The following is a 22,410-nucleotide window of genomic DNA, read 5'->3' as shown; positions in this document are numbered from 1 at the left end:
TCAAGCAAGTATCTCATTGTACCTCAGTATCAACAACAAGAGGAAAAGCCAAGTTCTCCTGTAGAAATTATTGTGGAGGACCTCATTGTGTAGTGAAGGAGCATGCACACTGCATGCAGAAGGAATCAGGCTCAATCCCCAGTAACCCCAGTTTAAAAATATCTCAGTAAGGCTGGGAAAGACCTTGAAGAGGAGCTGCCAGTCAGAGTTGACAGTGCTGTACCAGTGGCCTGACTCTCATTCTCTCTAATATCACACTAAGCAATCCACTGCCTATCGGTTTGGAAGTGAATTGGGCAACACACACACCCCTCAATGGTAGTAATTTCTGCTTACTCGGGGGACTTCCTAGGTATGTAGGAGTATATTAGTTGGCACTTGAAAAGGAAATGGAAGTTTTAATTCCTGCAATTAATTCCTGCAATACCTGCAAGATGGCCTATTAAGGACATATATGTAGTAACATTCAGGACTTATAGAAATTGGGAGGCTGTTGGAGTTGAGAAAAAGAGGTTGTGGAAAAGAAGGGAAGGGAATTAGCCTGCCAAGGGCCCTGATGTAAGCAATAAAGCAGTATCATAAAATGGCAATCTATAAAAACTAGCAAAAATTCGAAGCACATTTCATATCTCCCTGGAAGCAGACCAGAATAGGATGTGGTAATTAGGAGCTCATTCATAGCATTTATCTGTATTTTAGCTTTCTTCTGGCTCCTGTTATGAGTAGTAGAACAACACTGGTGTGGGGAACAGACATTCTTTGATATTTCATGATGTTTGCATGTTGCAGCCGGCCAATATCAGGATCGGGTGCTAAGAAAGTGCTGTGAAGATGGAATGCACGACAACCCCATGGGCCACAGCTGTGAGAAGCGGGCACAATACGTTGTGGATCAGACTGAGTGCCAGAATGTATTCCTGGAATGTTGCCGCTACATCAGAACCATAAAGGATGCAAACAGACGGGAAGATGAACTGCAGTTGGCAAGAAGCAAGTAGAATTTTTGTGAATAATAAAAATTCAGGGGCACAATATTGGGGAGATGGACAACTTGGTTAGCGAGCTGCAAAATCCTTTCCTACGAGGGTGCCAATCTGGCTTGCAGTACTGAGACCTGGGCAGTGTTGAGCTGACCCACCTGCGCCCACCAGAATTCAAGTTCTGGGTCCATTTTTGTCACCTCTTCAAGAGACATAGCTTGCTCAAGTCATAGCTAGGTTACATAGGGACACGGGTGGCACTGTGGGCTAAACCACCAAGCCTCTTGGGCTTGCCAATTGGAAGATCAGTGGTTCGAATCCCCACAACGGGGTGAGCTCCTGTTGCTCTGTCCCTGCTCCTGCCAACCTAGCAGTTCAAAAGCATGCCAGTGCAAGTAGATAAATAGGCTTCAGCAGGAAGGTAAACAGCATTTCCGCGCGCTCTGGTTTCTGTCACGGTGTTCTGTTGCACCAGAAGTGGTTTAGTCATGCTGGCCATATGACCTGGAAAGCTGTCTGCGGACAAACGCCGGCTCCCTCGGCCTGAAAGCGAGATGAGCGCTGCAACCCCATCATCGCCTTTGACTAGGCTTAACCGTCCAGGGGCCCTTTACCTTTAAAAAGGTAAAGGACCCCTGACAGTTAAGTCCAGTTGCGAATGACTCTGGGGTTGCAGAGCTCATCTCACTTTACTGGCTGAGGGAGCCAGCGTTTGATACTGAGGGAAAGCAGGAAAGGTCAAATTATATTGCCTTAATAAATTATGGACAAAAATTTGGGAAAGATGAAAAGGATTTGCTGAAATAACAAATTGAAGCAGAATACAAAAAGGGAGGTGTGAGGAGGTCAAAGAAACAAGCCAATGAAGGTGATACTATAGAAGCTTTAATTTAATATTGTGTGGTTTTTTTATTGTTACTGTTTATTTTTTGTATTTGTGTTTTTTGTTGTTGTTGTTATTGTTTGTGTTTATTGTTAAAACTTTAATAAATATTACTTTAAAAAAAAAAAAGAGGGAGCCAGCGTTTGTCCACACACAGTTTTTCCAGGTCATGTGGCCAGCATGACTAAGCCGCTTCTGGCTAACCAAACACCGCTTACCTTCCTGCTGGAGCGGTACCTATTTATCTACTTGCGCTGGTGTGCTTTCGAACTGCTAGGTTGGCGGGAGCAGGGACTGAGCAACGAGAGCTCACCCCGTCGTGGGGATTCGAACTGCTGACCTTCTTATTGGCAAGCCCTAGGCTCAGTGGTTTAGACCACAGTGCCACCCGCGTCTTCCCTTTCCCTTTCCCTTTACCATTGATAAATCTGTGTCTCCTGTTTCCCCAGGTGACATTGACGAGGAGTTCTTATCGGATGAAGAGATTGTCTCTAGGACTGAGTTCCCAAAGAGCTGGTTGTGGCAAACAGAAATTCTGACTGCACCTCCTAACGATCATGGGTATAAAGTTTTTTATGGCTGCATTCTCCTTTGGAGAACACTGTCTGCTCTATAGACTTAGGCAGCATTCCTATACTCCCTTACAGGAAGTAAATTCCATTTAGCACAATGGGAATTGCTTCTGGGTAGACATGTACAGGATTGTGCTGTATATCTAGTTTGAAAATAATTCCTTCTTCCCAAAGACTAGGAAGCTTGAAAGGAATAATCATCAGTGCCTTCACCAATCTACAATTCCCAGGATCCTTTAGAGAATGCTATAAGGGCTAAGAACCTAGACAGCATCTTAAAGAGCAGAGACCTTACCTTGCCAACAAAGGTCCGTATAGTTAAAGCCATGGTTTTCCCAGTAGCGATGTATGGAAGTGAGAGCTGGACCATAAAGAAGGCTGATCGCCAAAGAATTGATGCTTTTGAATTCTGGTGCTGGAGGAGACTCTTGAGAGTCCCATGGACTGCAAGAAGATCAAACCTATCCATTCTGAAGGAAATCAGCCCTGAGTGCTCACTGTAAGGACAGATCCTGAAGCTGAGACTCCAATACTTTGGCCACCTCATGAGAAGAGAAGACTCCCTAGAAAAGACCCTGATTTTGGGAAAGATGGAGGGCACAAGGAGAAGGGGACGACAGAGGACGAGATGACTGGATAGTGTTCTCGAAGCTACCAGCATGAGTTTGACCAAACTGTGGGTGGCAGTGGAAGACAGGAGTGCCTGGCGTGCTCTGGTCCATGGGGTCACGAAGAGTTGGACACGACTAAACGACTAAACAACAACAACAACATAAGGGCTAAGATGGGATAAAGCTGATGTAAACGCATCATGTAAATTTAGCTTTCAGTTTATCAAAGAGCAAAAGCAAGGATGATGCAAAACTTAATTGCTCTGCTTTTGAGGCAGATTTGCCTGTCTCACACAATGCAAGCATGGGTGGGAAATCAGTCTTGTCTCTAGAGATGGCTCTGCTTCCAGGTTCCTCATCCTAGAAATGGAATGAAAAGGAAAGAGCCTCCTCCCTGACTACGTGAAAGGGAAGGGAAGTTGCCGAAAGTATTGCACCTGAGCTCTTGCCTGCTAGTTTGAACACGAAGCTTCGGAAAGGGTGGATTTCAGTCAGGTGTGAGGAAGAAATTTGGTTCAGTTTCAAATTAAAACCTACCTGCCATATTTCAAGAGGTAATAATCCAGACACAAAAAGAACCACACCAGAACCACACGCAAGAAATTGAAACCAGGACATTTCCTTTAAAATTCCCCCCAAATGGGAATGTAGGACCCCCCCGCCAAGAGGACATGTCTGGGAATTCCCAGGTATATGACAACTCTCCCTAATTCACACTTCCTGAAACAATATGGAAAACAAAGAACAGCCTTCCTTAGCGATTCACACTTCTCCAAATTGTGCTTGCGGTTCTCTAAACAAGTAATGTGTACACGATGCACATGCTAGGTGAAGTATGCATAAAAATCCCTTTATGAGGGAAAAATGGTTGCAAAAATGTGTATATTAGGAGAAGTTTGCATTAAAATACTGATGAGTTTTTTTATAATTAATTTTTATTCAATTTCCAATATGCATTCCATCCATGTTTAACATCCACTTCTAACATATACATCTTTTAGACTTCCCTCAGCCTGTCTGACAATTTTCCATATTATTACAATTACTCACATTTCTTAAATTTATATTGCGCTTTAACAATGTTAATCTTATCATATCTTTTAAGCAACATTTCTATCAATCGTTTTCACAGAGCTTCTTGAAAGCCAACAAGCGTTAATTGCTGCTCACATACATTTTTGATATACTCTGTAAATTTATTCCAGTCCTCAGTGAATCTCTGATCGTGTTGGTTCCAAATTTTCCCCGTTAATTTGTCCATTTCTGCATATTCCATCAGTTTCATTCTCCATTCTTCCCTCGTCGGCATTTCTTCCTGTTTCCATTTCTGGGACATCAAAATTCTAGCTGCTGTCACTGCATACCTAAATAACTTCACATCCTTCTTTTTAATTTCATTTCCTAATATTCCTAATAAAAATGCTTCTGGTTTCTTAACAAAAGTATATTTCAACATTTTCTTCATCTCATTATAAATCATTTCCCAGAAACCTTTCACTTTCTTACACTCCCACCACATATGATAAAATGTTCCTTCTTTTTCCTGACATTTCCAACATTTATTACTGACTTTATTCATCTTACCAAGTTTCACTGGTGTTACATACCATCTATACATCATTTTCATAACATTTTCTTTTATTGTAGTGCATGCAGTGAATTTCATTCCTTCTTTCCACAATTTTATCCACTCATCAAATTGTATATTATAACCAAAATCTTTGGCCCACTGAATCATAACCAAATACTGATGAGTTTTTATGGTGACTTAACAACAGGACTGTACAAGGGTCCCTGATTATAAAATCATAGAAAACGGGAAATACGTAGCCACTCCAGCAACATATCTCTATTTCCTCACATCCAGAAACGCAAGAAGGGCTTTCACTCTTGCTAGAAGCTCGGCCTTGCCCTCGCCGGTTCTGGAAGGCTCCTATAGAAGAGTCCCGTACGCACAGTGACTTTACGCCTGCCCATTCGGGGAAATAGGAAGTCCTGAACATATATATTTTTAGATGTCCTTTTTATGTTGAGATTCGTAGAGACACCATTGATCCTTTGCTGAAGAGGCTTGCCAATCTTTCAGACAAGTCTAAACTTAATTCTCTCCTCTTAGGCAAAGATCACAAGACGACCTGGCTGGTAGCCAGATTCTGCGCCCAGATTTGTAGGCACAGATAATCCTCTAGAATAAAATAGCTTACTAGGGAAATGCTGAAGTCGCCCTTTGGGGTGCCTCAGGGTCAAATTTTATGGTAGCCCAAATCTCAGTTGTACGGGTGTGTGTATATATCTGAATTTTAACTCATGAGCTATTGCTGCAATCTGCTCTGACTGTATATTTTATCTTTATGAACGCTGTTTTTATTGTGTTATGCGAGCTGGTCTTTGACCGTAATAAATTATCTGGTGACTTAAAAGCAACAACAACAAAGGATGGTGTGGAAATGTGGGCAACTGAGAGATACTGAAACTGGTCGATTTGCCCATCCCTAGCTTCTGCTTGCTGGTTAAAAGCCCCTGGGATCACAGGGCACCTGAGCCACCATGTCCCTTACAGCTGGAGGGCGCCTGAGAAGGACGCAGTCGCCCCCTGTCCCACAACGTGGTGTGTGCCCCTGCCCAGGCAGCTTCCTGTGTTCTTGTTCCATCTTAGTCTTCAGCTACACACAAATATAACATGGCACCTTTCTCTCTGAATCAAGGGTCTCATCCAAGACAGTGTCTCTTTTCCTGAAGGATTCCATCACGACTTGGGAGGTGGTGGCTGTGAGTGTTTCAAACACAAAAGGTGAGGAATTCTCGACAGCAGGTGGAAGGCAGGGGCTGGGGAGATGAAAGCAGGCTATGTCCACCTCAGTAAACACCTTAGGTAGGTGTGGTTCAGCTTCTTTTGATTCTCAACCTCCTTCCTTTCCCATTGGCTCTCCTTGCAGGGATCTGCGTGGCTGACCCTTACGAGATAACTGTCATGAAGGACTTCTTCATAGATCTACGGCTACCTTATTCAGTAGTGAGGAATGAACAGGTGGAGATCCGAGCTGTTCTCTACAACTATAGGCATGAAGATATCGTAGTAAGTGATTACTTACAGGGTTATTTGATAGTGATGATTTTATGTTTTGTTTTGTTTTGTGCAGTTTGTTTTGGTGGTGTATTGTGTGTTTATTTTTACACTGTTGGGTTCTTAATGAAAAGTGGCTTAGATATACTCCAATAGGTAAGTTCTTTTTTATTGTGCATTCATGATTTGTGCTCATGATGCTATCACGGCAATCATATGTTAAAAAGTACTGTTTGTGCCTGCAAAGATTTCAGGGCAGTCACACTGATTCATTTCCAATCAGAGCCTGTTCTGTAACTTCTCCTTTTTTTACTTTATTCCCCCAAGCATTTGAGGAATTCAGTTAAGATCCTATAGAATATGAACTGAGGTAAATGAACTTGCTAGCTTTAAGCACAAAATGTGGAAAAGCCCATTTTTCCTCCGCCAGTGGTGAGGATGTTAATAGTACATACACTATCCCACCTCCTGCCAATCCCTAAAGAAGGTTAAAAACACAAAAAGTAAGATGAGCGCTTATGCAAAATCACACTTATGTGCTGTGTCTGTACATCAGGCAGCGCTCCTGGCAAGACCTCGGAGGACTGACTCACTTACTGATCCAGCATTCAGTTTGGTGGCAAGTGTGTTTGTAGCACCAGCTGTGAAGTGGTGGTACAAACATGGTAGAGCAGATGCGGGTGGCGCTGTGGTCTAAACCACGGAGCCTCTTGGGCTTGCAGATCAGAAGGTTGGCGGTTCGAATCCCCATAACGAGGGGTCTCATTGCTCTGTCCCAGATCCTGCCAAACTAGCAGTTCGAAAGCATCCCAGTGCGAGTAGATAAATAGGCACCGCTGCAGCGGGAAGGTAAACGGTGTTTCCGTGCGCTCTGGCTTCCGTCATGGTGTTCCTTGTGCCAGAAGCGGTTTAGTCATGCTGGCCACATGACTGTGGACAAACGTTGGCTCCCTTGGCCTGAAAGCGAGATGAGCACCGCAACCCCATAGTTGCCTTTGACTGGACTTAACCACCCAGGGGACTTAACCACTCAGGGGTCCTTTACCTTTTACAAACGTGGTGATTCATGGTGCAACAAAAGAACCTATAATGAAAACAATGTGGTTCACTAAGGGGAAAGCAAAGGAGACACAGAACCGATCCAAGAGGGAACACTGCCTTGGCAATGGACCTAGTAATGGATCACCGCCCTTTCTCTTTCTCCTCAGGTGCGGGTGGAGCTGATACACAACCCAGCCTTCTGCAGCGCCTCCACTGCCAAGGAAAGATACCGACATCAGGTCACTGTTAAAGGCCAGTCCTCCAGGGCGGTGCCATTTGTGGTTGTTCCGCTGCATCTGGGACTGCATGACATCGAGGTCAAAGCAGCTGTCAGGGGACAATTTGTGTCTGATGGTGTGAAGAAGAAGCTGAAAGTTGTGGTATGTAATATGTCCAGAGAAAAAGAGCTTCTGAATACCAGCTGCTGAGAATCACAAGTGGGGAGAGTGCTGTTGTGTTGATGTCCTCCTTGCACACTTTCATATGCATCTGTTTGGCTACTGAGACTAGATGGGCCTGTGGACTGAGCCAACGGGGATCACCTTAGGGAGGCAGTAGGATGGGAAATAATGGCTTTAAACATGTGAAAATAATTGGGGAAACATACTCCTGCCAACCTAGCAGTTCGAAAGCACGTCAAAGTGCAAGTAGATAAATAGGTACTGCGCCGGCGGGAAGGTAAATGGTGTTTCCGTGTGCTGCTCTGGTTCACCAGAAGCAGCTTAGTCATGCTGGCCACATGACCCGGAAGCTGTACGCCGGCTCCCTCGGCCAATAAAGTGAGATGAGCGCCGCAACCCCAGAGTCGGTCACAATTGGACCTAATGGTCAGGGGTCCCTGTACCTTTACCTAGGTGGTGATTACAGACTTTTTTGCACCTTTACAAAAGTATCTGAACACCATGGAAATTCAGTAGAACTCTGGTTTGCACCATAGTGCATGAGCCTATGAGCTTCTTCAGTTCTAGGCAGTACATTCAAGCCATTGCCTATTTTCCAATGCCTGTCGTCTGTCAGTTGACCACACGAGGGCACATCTGCAGTTTTCTTTTTTAATCCAAGGAAGTACGGCTGGCTGGGGCAGTTTAAGTTTAACTGGATATTATGGAGAGAAATCCAGTTTTTGTTCTTTGTAGCCCTCCGTAATTCCATATCTTTTTTTTTTTTATATAATATTTTTATTTTTTTCCAAATAGACATAACATACATAAACATACAAAGACAAAAACAAAACAAAAAACATGTACCATTTCATATCCTAATTTCTTATACCTTTCTTCCCCGACTTCCTCATGCCTCCCATTTCTGTATTCCAAATTCTTCTCAATTACTCAGCAAATCTTCCCTTATTTTAATTTAAATTTAAATTAATCTTCCAAATTCTCCTTGTCTTAACCATTACTAATAGTAACCATTTACTTTCCAGTCCAACATCATTCTAACTTTCATTAATTTTGTAATATTTCTTTAAATAGTCCTTGAATTTTTTCCATTCTTCTTGCACTGCTTCTCTTCCCTGGTTTCGGATTCTGCTCGTCATTTCTGCCAAGCCCATGTAGTCTATCACCTTCATCTGCCATTCTTCCAGTGTGGGTAGCTCTTGCGTCTTCCAGTACTTCGCGATGAGTATTCTAGCTGCTGTTGTAGCATACATAAAAAAAGTTATATCCGTCTTTAACACCCCTTGGCCGACAATACCCAAGAGAAAGGCCTCTGGTTTCTTGGGGAAAGTATATTTAAATACCTTTTTAAGTTCATTATAGATCATTTCCCAGAATGCCTTAATCTTCGGGCAAGTCCACCAGAGATGAAAAAATGTACCTTCAGTTTCTTTACATTTCCAACATTTATTATCAGGCAAATGGTAAATCTTTGCAAGCTTGACTGGAGTTATGTACCACCTATATATCATTTTCATAATATTTTCTCTTAAGGCATTACATGCCGTAAATTTCATCCCGGTGGTCCACAACTTTTCCCAGTCAGCAAACAAAATATTATGACCAATGTCCTGAGCCCATTTAATCATAGCTGATTTAACCGTTTCGTCTTGTGTATTCCATTTCAGCAGCAAGTTGTACATTTTTGACAAGTTCTTAGTACTGGGTTCTAACAGTTCTGTCTCCAATTTTGATTTTTCCACCTGGAAGCCCGTAATTCCATATCAATGCTGCTTCCTCAGTGTTGTCACATTTAGTTATTAGCTTTTTTTCAGTGCCATGCCGCTAATTTTACACACCTCACTGCCCATGGAACCCTTGTCATCAGCCCATAAACCTGGAGACACTCTGTTCTGTCACTGCTTCCAGCAAAACCAAGAAAAACACATGTGATCCGCTTGCTTCTCTTTTCCCCCACGTATTTCCCTGGCATAATTTGATTACTGCTGCACTTTGACTAAACATTGTTTCCATGTGCTGTCAGTTAAACCATAGAGCCTAAGACTTGCTGATCAGAAGATCGGCGGTTCGAATCCCTGCGAGGGGGTGAGCTCCGGTTGCTCGGTCCCTGCTCCTGCCAACCTAGCAGTTTGAAAGCAGGTCAAAGTGCAAGTAGATAAATAGGTACCGCTCTGGCGGGAAGGTAAATGGCGTTTCCGTGCGCTGCTCTGGTTCGCCGGAAGCGGCTTAGTCATGCTGGCCACATGACCCGGAAGCTGTACGCTGGCTCCCTTGGCCAATAAAGCGAGATGAGCGCCGCAACCCCAGAGTCGGTCATGACTAGACCTAATGGTCAAGGGTCCCTTTACCTTTACCTAGGCATCACTAAGTGCAAAGGGGCTTCCTTCCAGGTAAATCTACCCAGAGAAGAGAGTAAGTTGCACCTGGGAATGAAGAGTAGCAACAATAAAAATGAAATGGGATGGGGCAAGCACTATGTAGAATCGTGGTGGGCACAAGGAGGTGGGGGCATGAAAGCCCAGAAACCTGATATAATCCGAAAACTATAATATGCCAAATGCACACTGCATGGCACAATGAAATGTAATTGTTTTAGAAAACCTTTTTGCACTGCTATCGGCGGCAGGCCTTAGCTCTAGGAAAACCAAAATTTCAGTAGGAAAGTGTAAGAAGAAGAAGAATTTATTATTTATACCCCGCTAAAATACAATAACCTATTAAACATTAAAAGCTTCCCTAAACAGGGCTGCCTTCAGATGTCTTCTAAAAGTTTGGTAGTTATTTTTCTCTTTGACATCTGGTGGGAGGGCGTTCCACAGGGCGGGTGCCACTACCAAGAAGGCCCTCTGCCTGGTTCCCTGTAACTTGGCTTCTCAAAACGAGGGAACCCCCAGAAGGCCCTCGGCGCTGGACCTCAGTGTCTGGGCAGAACGATGGTGTAAACATTGTATGTAGGGCTTTTTAAACATCCATAACTCACCGGAACACAGTTCTCTCAGGTGGGCACCACTGCCATTTTAAGAGAACAAGGGAGGTGGTCATGGCGAGTTCCGGCACCTCTTTTTCTAGAAGAATAGCACTCAGTATGGTTCATACCCTAAAAGCACAGGAACAGGCAACCTACAAGGCACGTTTTGAGACCTGGCTAAGCCCAGAATGTGTGCACTGTACTTGGACACTGTGCATACCTAGGTTTTTACTTGCTCTGAGCCTTTGGGGTGGTATATAAACTTAATTAAGAAAATAAATGGGAACAACTATTCAGGGTATTTAATGATAACTGCAACCTCCACTTGAATAGCTAGGGGTGGGGAAATGTTTGCAAAACAATGCAGATCCCATGACTTTCTGTGGGGTTTGTTCAGGATGAAATTCTGCTGCACTGAATGCACTGTTAATTGGTGGTTGGGTGGGTGTTTTGCACGGCGTGCCATTTGGATTTCCCAAATTTAGATTACTGCTGTAGAGGAGGATGCTTTTCACAAGTACCTCAGGGTCTGAAAAGAGTTCTCCCTTCTCTTGGTGGGCTCTGTCAGCTTGCTAGGACACAGGTGGGCTTCCTAGGGCATCAGGGCTGACCTAAGAGTTGACGGAATAGAATCCGTGACTATCCAGCTGTGGTGGCAAAGCACCATTAAGGACAGGTTGGTGCTGCCTATGGATGAGGGACTATTGACCCCAACCCAGGATTGCTACAGTGCCTTAGCTACTGGGGATTTATGCGGCTGACCTGAACCTATTCCTGTGTTATATTCAGGCACAAACATGTGACTGAGTCATACTGCATTTGCAACAGAAGCTAGATCTGATGCATATGTTTGCCCTGTCCTGCTGCCTTTTTGAATTGCTCTTTGATGCCATGTTAATTAATATTTGCAGTGAGACTTGTTCTGTTCTTTTTTCTTCCCCCAGCCTGAAGGGATGCAGAGAAAACTTGTGACTGTCATTGAGCTGGATCCTGCTAAACAAGGTAACAGTGGTAACACTCATTCTTCAGCTTCCCTTTTCCTTCTCTTTCTTCATCCTTGGAAAACTGGATTGACTGGAACCCAATTCAATCCTAGACTTACCTTAAATTGTATATTTTTCTGCTGCTGCTTCCTCCCTTGTTTTCCCCTTTTTAAATAAATCTTTATTCATTAACATTTCTAAACATTTTTTTTAAACTTTCATTTTAACCCAACTCTTAAAGTTTCAAGTTAGTGCCAATGTATTTTAAAAACTTAAATATTTATACATAGTTAGACAAGTAGTCTAACTACTTTTAAAATGAAAGTAAAAAAATAATGTTTCTTTTTAGTTAGACTACTTATATTTGTAATAGCTTAACCAAAACTAGTTCATGCCAACCTAGCAGTTCAAAAGCATGTCAAAGTGCAAGTAGATAAATAGGTACTGCTCTGGCGGGAAGGTGAACGGCGTTTTCGTGCACTGCTCTGGTTGGCCAGAAGCGGCTTAGTCATGCTGGCCACATGACCGGAAGCTGTACGCCGGCTCCCTTGGCCAATAAAGCGAGATGAGCGCTGCAACCCCAGAGTCGGTCACGACTGGACCTAATGGTCAGGGGTTCCTTTAACCAAAACTAGTAACTTTTCCAAAGAGCATACAAGCCACACTGAACACCCTGGGACTTATTTCTGTGTGACCAAAATAAGTATTACTGTGATGGGCAATTGCCGAATTTATTAAAACAAGAAAACAGAATTGACTCTAGATCCAAAAATTCCTTATATCTGCTGTTTGTTAATGAAAAAGCTTGAATCCTGTCATAGCAACCTAGGGGTTACAGTATCTGATCACATATTCCTGTAGGTGAAGGAATGCTCTTTGAGGGGGTCAATCTCCGTAGAACCATTGAGTGTTAATAACGGCACATGCACAAACAGATCAATCAATCAATCTAATTCTTGGAAAAAATAAGAGGGAACACGGGAAGGTGAGGATTCCTGATCACATGGGTAGCCTCCACAGATGCAATAGGCTCCCCACTGCAAAAGCAACTACAGTGGTACCTCTGGTTGTGAACGGGATCCATTCCAGAGCCCCGTTCACAACATGAGCAGAATGCAACATGCGTGTCTGCAGGTCACGCTTCGCCGCATCTGCGCATGTGTGTGACATCATTCTGAGCGTCTGCGCATGCATGAGCGGCGAAACCTGGAAGTAACCCGTTCCGTTACTTCCGGGTCGCCACAGGACACAACCTGAAAAGACTTAACCTGAACTGAACATAACAAGAGCTATGACTGTAATGTTTCTGTCTCATAATTTTCCTCCTTTTCCTCCCTTTCTTTAGATGGAGTCCAGGAACAAAAGGTCCCAGCCAAAGATTTAGGTGATATCGTTCCCGGCACAGAGCCTGAGACCAAAATTACTCTCCAAGGCAAGAACCAGTTACTTTACCATGCAGAAGACTAGGCTTGTAGAACTGAGAATGATCACAACCCCACCCTGCTCTACCTTTGCCAGCAGCCCACCGGCATGAGGAATTCCCTCGGTGCCTGAATTGATCCATACAGCAGGCAGGGCCTCCTCTGCTGATCTCAGTGAGTGTGGCAGGTGGACAAAAGTTGAAAGGCTTTCAAGGGAATAACCCTTGAATTCGTCCTGGAAGCTAACTGTACCAAACTCCTGGTGCAAAGGGACAAGGGTGACAGAGAAGAAAACTAGCTGGAAGAAGGAGGCAAGAGCTGTCTGTGCTTAGGATCCAGCTAGGCTAAGATTGCAACCTCTACAAGGTCCCTACTGGCTTTCTGCATGCTTGGGTTCACATATTTGCTGCTGTTGTTCTTTTTGTGACCAGGAGACCCCGTGGCTCAGATTATTGAAGACTCAATTGATGGGTCCAAACTGAACCACCTCATTGTAACACCCTCTGGCTGTGGAGAGCAGAACATGATCACCATGACGCCGTCGGTTATTGCCACCCACTACCTCGACACCACAGGGCAGTGGGAGAAGCTTGGGGTGGATCGCCGCTCCGTTGCAGTCAATCAGATCATGCAAGGTAAGACAATTGGGTGTCTCCAGAGCTGTTCTTCCTCCAGCTTGTGCAAAGGTCTGTCCATGGCTTCTTGAGTTGTTCATCCATAGAAACACTGAGTTCAGAATCCTCAAGAATGCCACAGAACTGCTTATGCCTCATTGTGGGGGTGCCTGTTCTGCTCTTTGTTAAGATCTTGATGGGGCAAAGCAGCCGTGTTCCTCAACTGGTGTTCTGCCAAAGCTACAAAGAGACCAGAAGGGAAAGCTGAAAAGGACACAAGGAAAAAGGCATATGCAAAGGAAGAGCAGATGAGGCAGTGCAGCAATTAAATACAGTGGTACCTCAGGTTACAGACACTTCAGGTTACAGACGCTTCAGGTTACAGACTTTGCTAACCCTGAAATAGTACCTCAGGTTAAGAACTTTGCTTCAGGATAAGAACAGAAATCGTGCAGTGGCAGCACGGCGGCGGTGGGAGGCACCATTAGCTAAAGTGGTACCTCAGGTTAAGAACAGTTTCAGGTTAAGAATTGACCTCCAGAACGAATTAAGTTCTTAACCTGAGGTACCACTGTAAAAGGGGGATGGAGCAAAGTTTATTTCTGTGCAGGGTGAGTGCCAGTTGCCTGTCTGGATACATTTGTCTAAGCCAGGCATGTCCAAAGTCCATTTCGAGGGCCTAATCTGGCCCGCCAGTCAGTTTAATCCGGCCCCTGTGGCAGTTTATGTCCTGGGGTAAAAACCTCAACAACTTCAGTCCTAAAAAAATCTCAACAAGTTTGGGGGTAAAATCATGAAAAAGCTCAACAACTGCAATCCTAAAAAAAAACAAACGTCAACAACTTTGGTCAGCCCTTTGGTCTGCCCTTCACTTCATCAAATTTGGCTCTCTTTGAAAAAAGTTTGGACACAACAGGTCTAACCATGGGTAGGCAACCTAAGGCCCCGGGGCCGGATCTGGCCCAATTGCCTTCTAAATCCGGCCCGCGGACGGTCTGGGAATGAGCGTGTTTTTACATAAGTAGAATGTGTCCTTTTATTTAAAATGCATCTCTGGGTTATTTGTGGGGCATAGGAATTTGTTCATATATTTCCCCCCCAAAGTATAGTCCGGCCCCCTACAAGGTCTGAGGGACAGTGGACCGGCCCCCTGCTGAAAAAGTTTGCTGACCCCTCTAAGCAGCTGGAGCAGCATTACAGAGTTCTGTTTCTCCTCCTCTCTTTCTAGGTTACGCCCAGCAGATGGTGTACAAGAAAGCAGACCACTCCTACGCTGCTTTTAAAGACCGCAAGGCTAGCACTTGGTAAGGGCAGTATTCGTATGGCTGTATACTTTCAGATCTCCAGTAGACTTTGCAACAGCTTTTCCCCCTTGCATACTATTGACCGTCTAATATTTTCATTCTCTTGCTCCCACTAGCTAACTCTTCGCCTTTTCCTTCTCTTCACACCTTTTGGCATGCTTTGTCCAAAATGCCAATTCCCTTTTCCCCAACTCTGCCGTTTTTTGTCTCGCTGCTCCCTACCATTGGAACAATCAGATATTTCAGGCAAAAATACCTAATACAGCATCCATATTTCCAGCTACTCAGAGTTCCAAAGCTCTGCCCCAATGCTAGAGGTAGGGGACATATTTGTCCAGTTTGAATTTTAATGTGAACCTACCAAATTTTCACTTCCCATTCCAGTATGCATTGAAACAAAAGCTCTTTATGCTTTTCCAAGTTTTGCTATTGTTCCCCAACCAAGGAATGAGTAAAAAAGAACCTTGGTGAAAAGTGCATGTAACAATGAATTGGGTTACGGTACTACTTACAAAGATGCATTCTATCCAGGGGAAATGGCTTGCAAAAAGCACATGCTAGGCAAAGCTCTCACCAAAATGTATACAAATATTAATGTAGACATCCTTAAAAAAGCAAATCACCAAAATTTGTGGAAATGGGCCAACAGAAACCAACAGATAAAAATACAGTACAAAGGAGCAAAAAAAAAAAAAAAAAAACCATTGTGAAATAACCCACAAATTACTCACGAGTTTTAAAAATCCATGTTTTTTTAGAAGGGTCTGATAGCATCACAATTAAACTCACCCCTCTCCACTGAAATACCTTTTCTTTCTCTTTTTTAAGGCCAGTCATGAGGTGGAGGGCAATCAGATCTGATCATTTATTGACAATGTGATATAAACATGGCACCTTTGTGGACTTGAGGATGGCAATACTTAGCATTTATGTAGCATTTTTGAGTATTAAAAGCATTTCATGTACATTATCTCAGAAATTTTTGCAACACTCTAGGGCCGGTCACTATCTTTAAGTTCTATATGCAGTTAGTAGCTGTGATTCCTGCACTGCAGGAAACTAGATGATCCTTAGGATCCCTTTCCAACACCACGATGCTACGATTCTATGAATGTTACATTTAACATATATATGAAGCCATAGGGAGTGGTCATTAGGAGAACAGGGGTGCAGTATCAGGATGATGATGATGATGGTGGTGGTGGTGGTGTTGATGATGCAGAGCTATGCCCACCCCCCCATACCATGTGTATTTAAACCTACACTGCAGGATAGGACACCCAGCATCTGACGAAGTAGACTCTAATTCACAAAAGCTTGTGCCACAATACATTTGCTAGTCTTTACAGTGCTAAAAGGCTCTATTCTGTTCATGATCAGATGGTTGAGCTGAAGCATCTTATTCTTTGCAGGCTAACAGCGTACGTCGTAAAGGTCTTTGCCATGGCTTCCAAAATAGTAAACACTATTAACAACGAAGTGGTCTGTGGAGGTGTGAAGTGGCTAATTCTGGAGAGGCAGAAACCAGATGGAATTTTTCATGAAGATGCCCCTGTGGTCCACGGAGAGATGGTGGTACGCTTTCTTTCTGTTGCTTGTCCTTTCTGATAATAAATCCATGTATTTTCTGGTTCCTAATTCAGAAGAATCAGTTGATAGACTGTCTTGCAGGCAGGTGGTCCCTCAAGCCTTTTGTCCGATGACAGTTTCCTGCAGGCCAGGAACTTTATAGAGGGGTTCACAAAGAGGACATGGTGGTGAGACACACCCCTACCTACCGCTGCCGCTGCGTTACTTTTCTGCAGTGCTATTGTTGTGCAAACCACTAAGGCAAATAGCTTCCCAGGGGATATGCAATCTGCAAAAGATGGGAGAAAGCGGAAGACATCTTTTAAAATCCTTTGGGTTCTTAATTTTCTAAAGTGGTCAAATTTCTGGTATGCTCAGGCTTGCTTCCCCTGCCTCCACACCACCCACAACTGCCTGTACTTCTGAGCTATGTTTTTGGTGGGAGATCTGTTTGTGTGAACCAAACACATTCAATTGTTCTTGCCTCCCCCCCCCCTTTGCTTCCTTCTAGGGAGGTTATAAGGGCGCTGAACCAGATGCATCATTAACTGCTTTTGTCCTGATTGCATTGCTGGAGTCCAAAGACATCTGCAAGGATCAAGTCAATGTAAGTATCCTTGAAGTGGCAAGAGACATTATAAGATATGGTCACCTTGAAAATCAGTAACTTCCCTTCTTCTCTTTCCGTGGTTCATTTTGCATACCATACATCCCTGCATATTTCACATGAACTAAACCATTTGGTAATCCATTGCTACATCCATTAAAACTGATTTACACTGTTGAATTTATCTTAATGCTACCAGCGTTTTTAAATCAACACAATTTTCAACCATATATTTAATAAGCATTTTCCAATCTTCTTTAAACGTACATTCTTCTTGTTCTCTTAATCTATAAATTAAATCTGCAAGCTGCGCGTATTCCATCAGTTTAAGTTGCCATTCTTCTTTAGTTGGGACCTTGCTTGTTTTCATTTTTGCACTAACAAAACATGGGCCACAGTAGTAGCATGCATAGTCTTTTTTGACACATGGACATTTCCATCTGAATTATCCCAACACAAAGGACTCTGGGTTTTTTGGAAAGGTACTTTAAAACATTTTCCCCCAATTTATTATATATCATTTCCAAATACTCTTTTACAACATAGTCACATTCTCAGTTCTTTCTCACATTGTCCCCTTTTTGCTACTTCCTCCCTGTTAACCTAGTCATAAGCAGAAGCACAACCTTAAAAGCCTTTGGGACCCAAGGGAGCGACTCACCTAGCACACCTGTCCTGCATCATGCCTTCATTTCAGTAAGGCTTTGGGTGCCTTTTAGTGAGTTGCATAATCGCTCTTTCCCCCCATGTAGCGCTAGCTCACAGTTTAGGGGATGGGGAGCTGAAAGGAGAGCAGAAATTGGAGACCACTTGCAGTGATCTAGTGGTCAATAAGCAGCCAATATGGTGAGGTGGCACAGTGGGTTAAACCACAGAGCCTAGGTCTTGCCGTTCAGAAGGTTGGCAGTGGTTCGAATCTCCGCGACGGGGTGAGCTCCCGTTGCTCGGTTCCTGCTCCTGCCAACCTAGCAGTTTGAAAGCATGTCAAAGTGCAAGTAGATAAATAGGTACCACTCTGGCGGGAAGGTAAATGGCGTTTCTGTGTGCTGCTCTGGTTCGCCAGAAGCGGCTTAGTCATGCTGGCCACATGACCCGGAAGCTGTACGCTGGCTCCCTTGGCCAATAAAGCGAGATGAGTGCCGCAACCCCACAGTAGGCCATGACCAGACCTAATGGTCAGGGGTTCCTTTACCTTTACCTTTACCTTTACCTTTACCTTTACCTTTACCTTTACCTTTACCATCTTTCCAACTCCAGTATCACTGCAGTTTAGCTGGATGGGGTTAGGCAGGGCAGCAGCGAGGTTGAGGTTGCTCAGGCATGCCACTTGAGCCAATCCTGTGCTTCCACCAGTGAGCCGGTGGCAGCCCAGATCCTGTCACCTCCCTACCTGATCTCTATCCAGGTAAGCTGCAGTGACAGTGACACAGGCTGCTGCTTGCCGATGGTGGTGGTGAAAATCGCCAAAAAGGTTCAATGTGTATGTGTGTTTCTAATTGACAGGTGGTAGCATGGTTTTCTGTTTAGTTTTGGTGATGGAACTCCTCATTTCCCTTCAGAATTTAGCATCATTCCAGATAAGAATGGTTATCTCCATTGATGACCACTTTTGCAGCAGGAATTAATCCCCTCCCCCTCCTTTGCCTGGGGCCGACACTGTCTCTGGGAGGCAGTTGAAGCTCCACTCCACTCTCCTCCATGGGCCGTCCCATATTTCACCAGCTACAAATGAGGTTGTGAGAGAGGAGAGGGCATTTTGTCCTCACCTTTCTTCAAGCCCAAAGCTCCATACAATTACGATACCTGCAGATATTTGTGTGTTTTACATCTGGTTAGATGTGACTTAATTGGCTTTTGCTTATGGAAGCTGTCTTGGGAATTCCAAAGGTTTTAAACTGGAAAGTTGAGGTATTAATTTATAAATGGTTATGGCTGAAATAGCTGCATAAGCTGGTCTCTAAGGATCTGCTGCCTGCTGTAGGAGTGTCCGTTTGTTCCCATTATGCTTTGCTTGTATATTTCTAAACCAAAAGAGACTAGTCTCAGTAGTGCTTCCCCTGGAACTTCTCACTGCTCAGAAGCGCAGGAGCACATAACAACGTGTTTCCTCCCTCAAACACTCCTAACATATCTACTTCTCTTGACTTCTCTTCATCCAGATTCTAGAGAGCAGCATCACCAAAGCTTCTGAGTATTTATTAAAGCAATATGGGACATTGGAAAGACCTTACACCGTGGCCCTCACAGCTTATGCTTTAGCCCTGGCAGGAAGGCTTAATGATGACCAAGTACTCATGGCAGCATCAAGAGGTACATTGGCGGCAGCACACTCAATGCAAGTAAAAACATGGTCAGGTTTTGAAGATGAGCTGCACCGGTTTTCAAAATTCTGTGACCCATTAATCCTCTTCCATAGCTGTTGTAAATTTGTTCATAAACATACCATAGCATCACAGCAGCTTGGCCAATGGCTGGTGGGTGGTGACAGTGGCGTAGCGTGGGTTGTCAGCACCCGGGGCAAGGCAAGTAATTTGCGCCCCCAACCCGTGGATTTGCGCCCCCTAACCCATGGATTTGCGCCCCCTAACCCATGGATTTGCTCTAACCCCAGATGTTGCGCCCGGTGCGGCCCGCCCCCCCTGCACCCCCCACGCTACGCCACTGGGTGGTGAGGACGCTTGCAGGCAAGTGACAGGCAGTTTTTAATTTATAATGTATTATATAGTAAATTGATAATCTCTGAATGGAAACTGGTGGGAATTGGGTGGGTCCTTAGGACATTGAGCTCATCCGCCCATCAGGATCTGTTTAATGAAGATCTGTTTCATTGCTGGTATATAGATAAGAATCGCTGGGAGGAATATAATGCTCGCACCTACAACATCGAAGGCACATCCTATGCTCTGCTGGCCTTGCTGAAAATGAGGAAGTTTGATGGTGTTGGTCCCATAGTCAAGTGGCTGACAGAGCAGAAATATTATGGAGGGACATATGGACAAACCCAGGTGATTGTTTGCTTTATTCTCATTCTACTGCTGCCAACAGCAGTTGGACTGCTTAAACACTGAACTGTAGCCTGCATTTGCACCTAGTTCTTAGTGCTCAGCCTGGTCTTATGATAGAATGCTTTACCTGCAGAATAAAAGGGACACGGGTGGAGCTGTGGTCTAAACCACTGAGCCTCTTGGGCTTGCTGATCAGAAGGTCGGCAGTTCGAATCCACACAACGGGGTGAGCTCCCATTGCTCTGTCCCAGCTCCCGCCAACCTAGCAGTGTGAGTAGATAAATAGGTACCACTGCGGTGGGAAGGTAAACGGTGTTTCTGTGTACTCTGGCACTTGTCAAGGTGTCCTGTTGCTCCAGAAGCTGTTTAGTCATGCTGGCCACACGACCCGGAAAGCTGTCTGTGGACAAACGCCTGAAAGCAAGATGAGCGCCGTACCCCAAAGACTTAACCGTCCAGGGGTCCTTTCCCTTTTTACCTTTACCTGCAGAATACAAAACAATTCCCTGCCTATTTGCTCTGATTTAGCACTAAAGAGCATTTTTTCCCTGGGAAAGGACTGGGGCAAGGGAAAGATTGCTCAGACCCATGCTTTCTAGGAACAAGGACATAAGAAAGTGTGGAGGAGCCCTAAATTAGACATGCCTATTAATTTTGGTTCTCCAGCCAAACAATATGGCCTGGATTCATCTAAGATGCTGCATGTGTGTAACAAGGTTTGTTTGTGCAGTGGGGCTTTTCTAGAGGATTCGGGGAACTCACAGAACAGGTTTAGGGGGAACAGGTGAGGGGGAGTCCCATTATACCAGTACAAATGGTTCTGTGTAGTCACTTAGAGCTTCATTGAATTCTACCCTGTGTACAGAAATTCATATATTAGGGGAAAGTGAACAGGAATGCATATCTTAGTAAAAATAATACATAAAAGCACACTATATTAGGAGAACCTATTTGTAAAAATGTTTCAGAACACACACAAAATTAGGAGAAATTTTCACCAACTTATAAGTTGTTGTGGAAATGTGAAGAAGTGAATTTAAGTTTGGTGAACTGAGAAACTTGAGAGAGACCAAAATTGACAGATTTGTCCCTGAGTGTGCTCCAGTTTCCTGGTAACCTCCATTAGCAAACTGTCATTTCCTCTATGTCTAGGTGGGCACCACAAGCTGAACTCACTGAACTCCCATCTTCTTCCTCCCATTTCAGGCAACCATCATGGTATTCCAAGCTCTTGCCCAGTATGAGATCGACATCCCTACCCATAAGGACCTGAACTTGGATGTTTCTATTAAACTGCCAGAACGTCAAAATCCATTTACTGTCAGGATTGAGTATGCGAATGCCCTCGTTACCCGGTCAACAGAGGTACAGCATTGTATTTACTTCCATTGTCTCCTAAGACACATGCACATTAAATGTTTATTTATTTGTATCCCACCTCTAGTTCAAGCCATACTACAACAGGGGGGAAAAGAACAGTAACAATAATCAGTACAATGACATCAGTCAGTAGAGAACACAATCCAAAAGCATACTAACCCTCTTTGTTTCTTTAGACCAAGCTCAATCAAGATTTCACTGTGAAAGCAACCGGCACAGGAAAAGCAACTATGACTGTTGTGACGGTATATAATGCAAAGATACGGGAGGAGGCAGAGCAGTGCAAGAATTTTTCTTTGCGAGTTTCTGTTGAAGACGTCCCACTGTGTAAGTTTGAGCGGTGGGTTTAGATTTTCTAGAACTACATGTGCTTCCCAGAAGACTGCTGGGTTAGGGGGTTGTTTTCTGAAATCAGTAGAATAATAGAATTGTAGAGTTGGAAGATACAACAAGGATCATTCAGCAATGCAGGAATCACAGCTAAAGAATCTGTGACAGATACCAACTTCTCTTTAGAAACCTCAAATGCAGGAGAATCTGAGGTAGTCCATTCTGAAGTAGTGCATTATGCTGTCAAACGGCGATCACCATCAGAAAGTTTTTCGCAATTTTTAGAATTCCCTTTATTGTAATTTGAAACCCTCTGGAGGAGGAGAAAACAAGCTTGCTTCGTCTTCCATGTGGCCGCACTTCAGATACTTGAAGATGGCTATCAGATCATCCCTCAGTCTTCTTTTCTTCAGGCTAAACATACCCAGCTCCTTCAACCATTCCTCATAAGGCATCGTTTCCAGACCCCTGATCATCTTGTTTGCCCTTCTCTGCACACATTCTAGCTTGTCAATATCCTTCTTAAACTACGGGACCCTGAACTGGGCATGGTACTCCAGGTGTACCTGTACAAAGAGTGGTCTTGCTTGTTTATCTACTGCTTAAAGAAATTCGTATAAAATTAACCAGGTGAATATGGGTAGAATGGTGCAAAAAACCAACAACAAACCCCATTT

General features: G+C 44.0%; 1 protein-coding gene across 2 annotated transcripts in view; it reads left to right on the top strand.

Moving 5' to 3' along the window:
- LOC310752457 (venom factor-like) overlaps positions 1–22,410 on the top strand; it is a 70,069-nt gene that overhangs the window by 32,343 nt on the left and 15,316 nt on the right. For both annotated transcript variants that reach the window (XM_083592760.1, XM_083592759.1), the window contains 15 exons: positions 790–990; positions 2,313–2,424; positions 5,752–5,837; positions 5,983–6,122; positions 7,319–7,531; positions 11,465–11,531; positions 12,849–12,935; positions 13,356–13,559; positions 14,767–14,842; positions 16,255–16,417; positions 16,923–17,018; positions 19,178–19,328; positions 19,860–20,023; positions 21,230–21,388; positions 21,580–21,730. In XM_083592760.1, the coding sequence (XP_083448886.1) occupies positions 790–990; positions 2,313–2,424; positions 5,752–5,837; positions 5,983–6,122; positions 7,319–7,531; positions 11,465–11,531; positions 12,849–12,935; positions 13,356–13,559; positions 14,767–14,842; positions 16,255–16,417; positions 16,923–17,018; positions 19,178–19,328; positions 19,860–20,023; positions 21,230–21,388; positions 21,580–21,730 (2,070 nt within the window). The remainder of the gene's footprint in view (positions 1–789; positions 991–2,312; positions 2,425–5,751; positions 5,838–5,982; positions 6,123–7,318; positions 7,532–11,464; positions 11,532–12,848; positions 12,936–13,355; positions 13,560–14,766; positions 14,843–16,254; positions 16,418–16,922; positions 17,019–19,177; positions 19,329–19,859; positions 20,024–21,229; positions 21,389–21,579; positions 21,731–22,410) is intronic.

Source organism: Podarcis filfolensis (genome assembly GCF_964270895.1).
Source record: "Podarcis filfolensis genome assembly, chromosome: 17".
Lineage (NCBI taxonomy): Eukaryota > Metazoa > Chordata > Lepidosauria > Squamata > Lacertidae > Podarcis > Podarcis filfolensis.
This window is presented reverse-complemented; position numbering and strand designations above follow the sequence as displayed.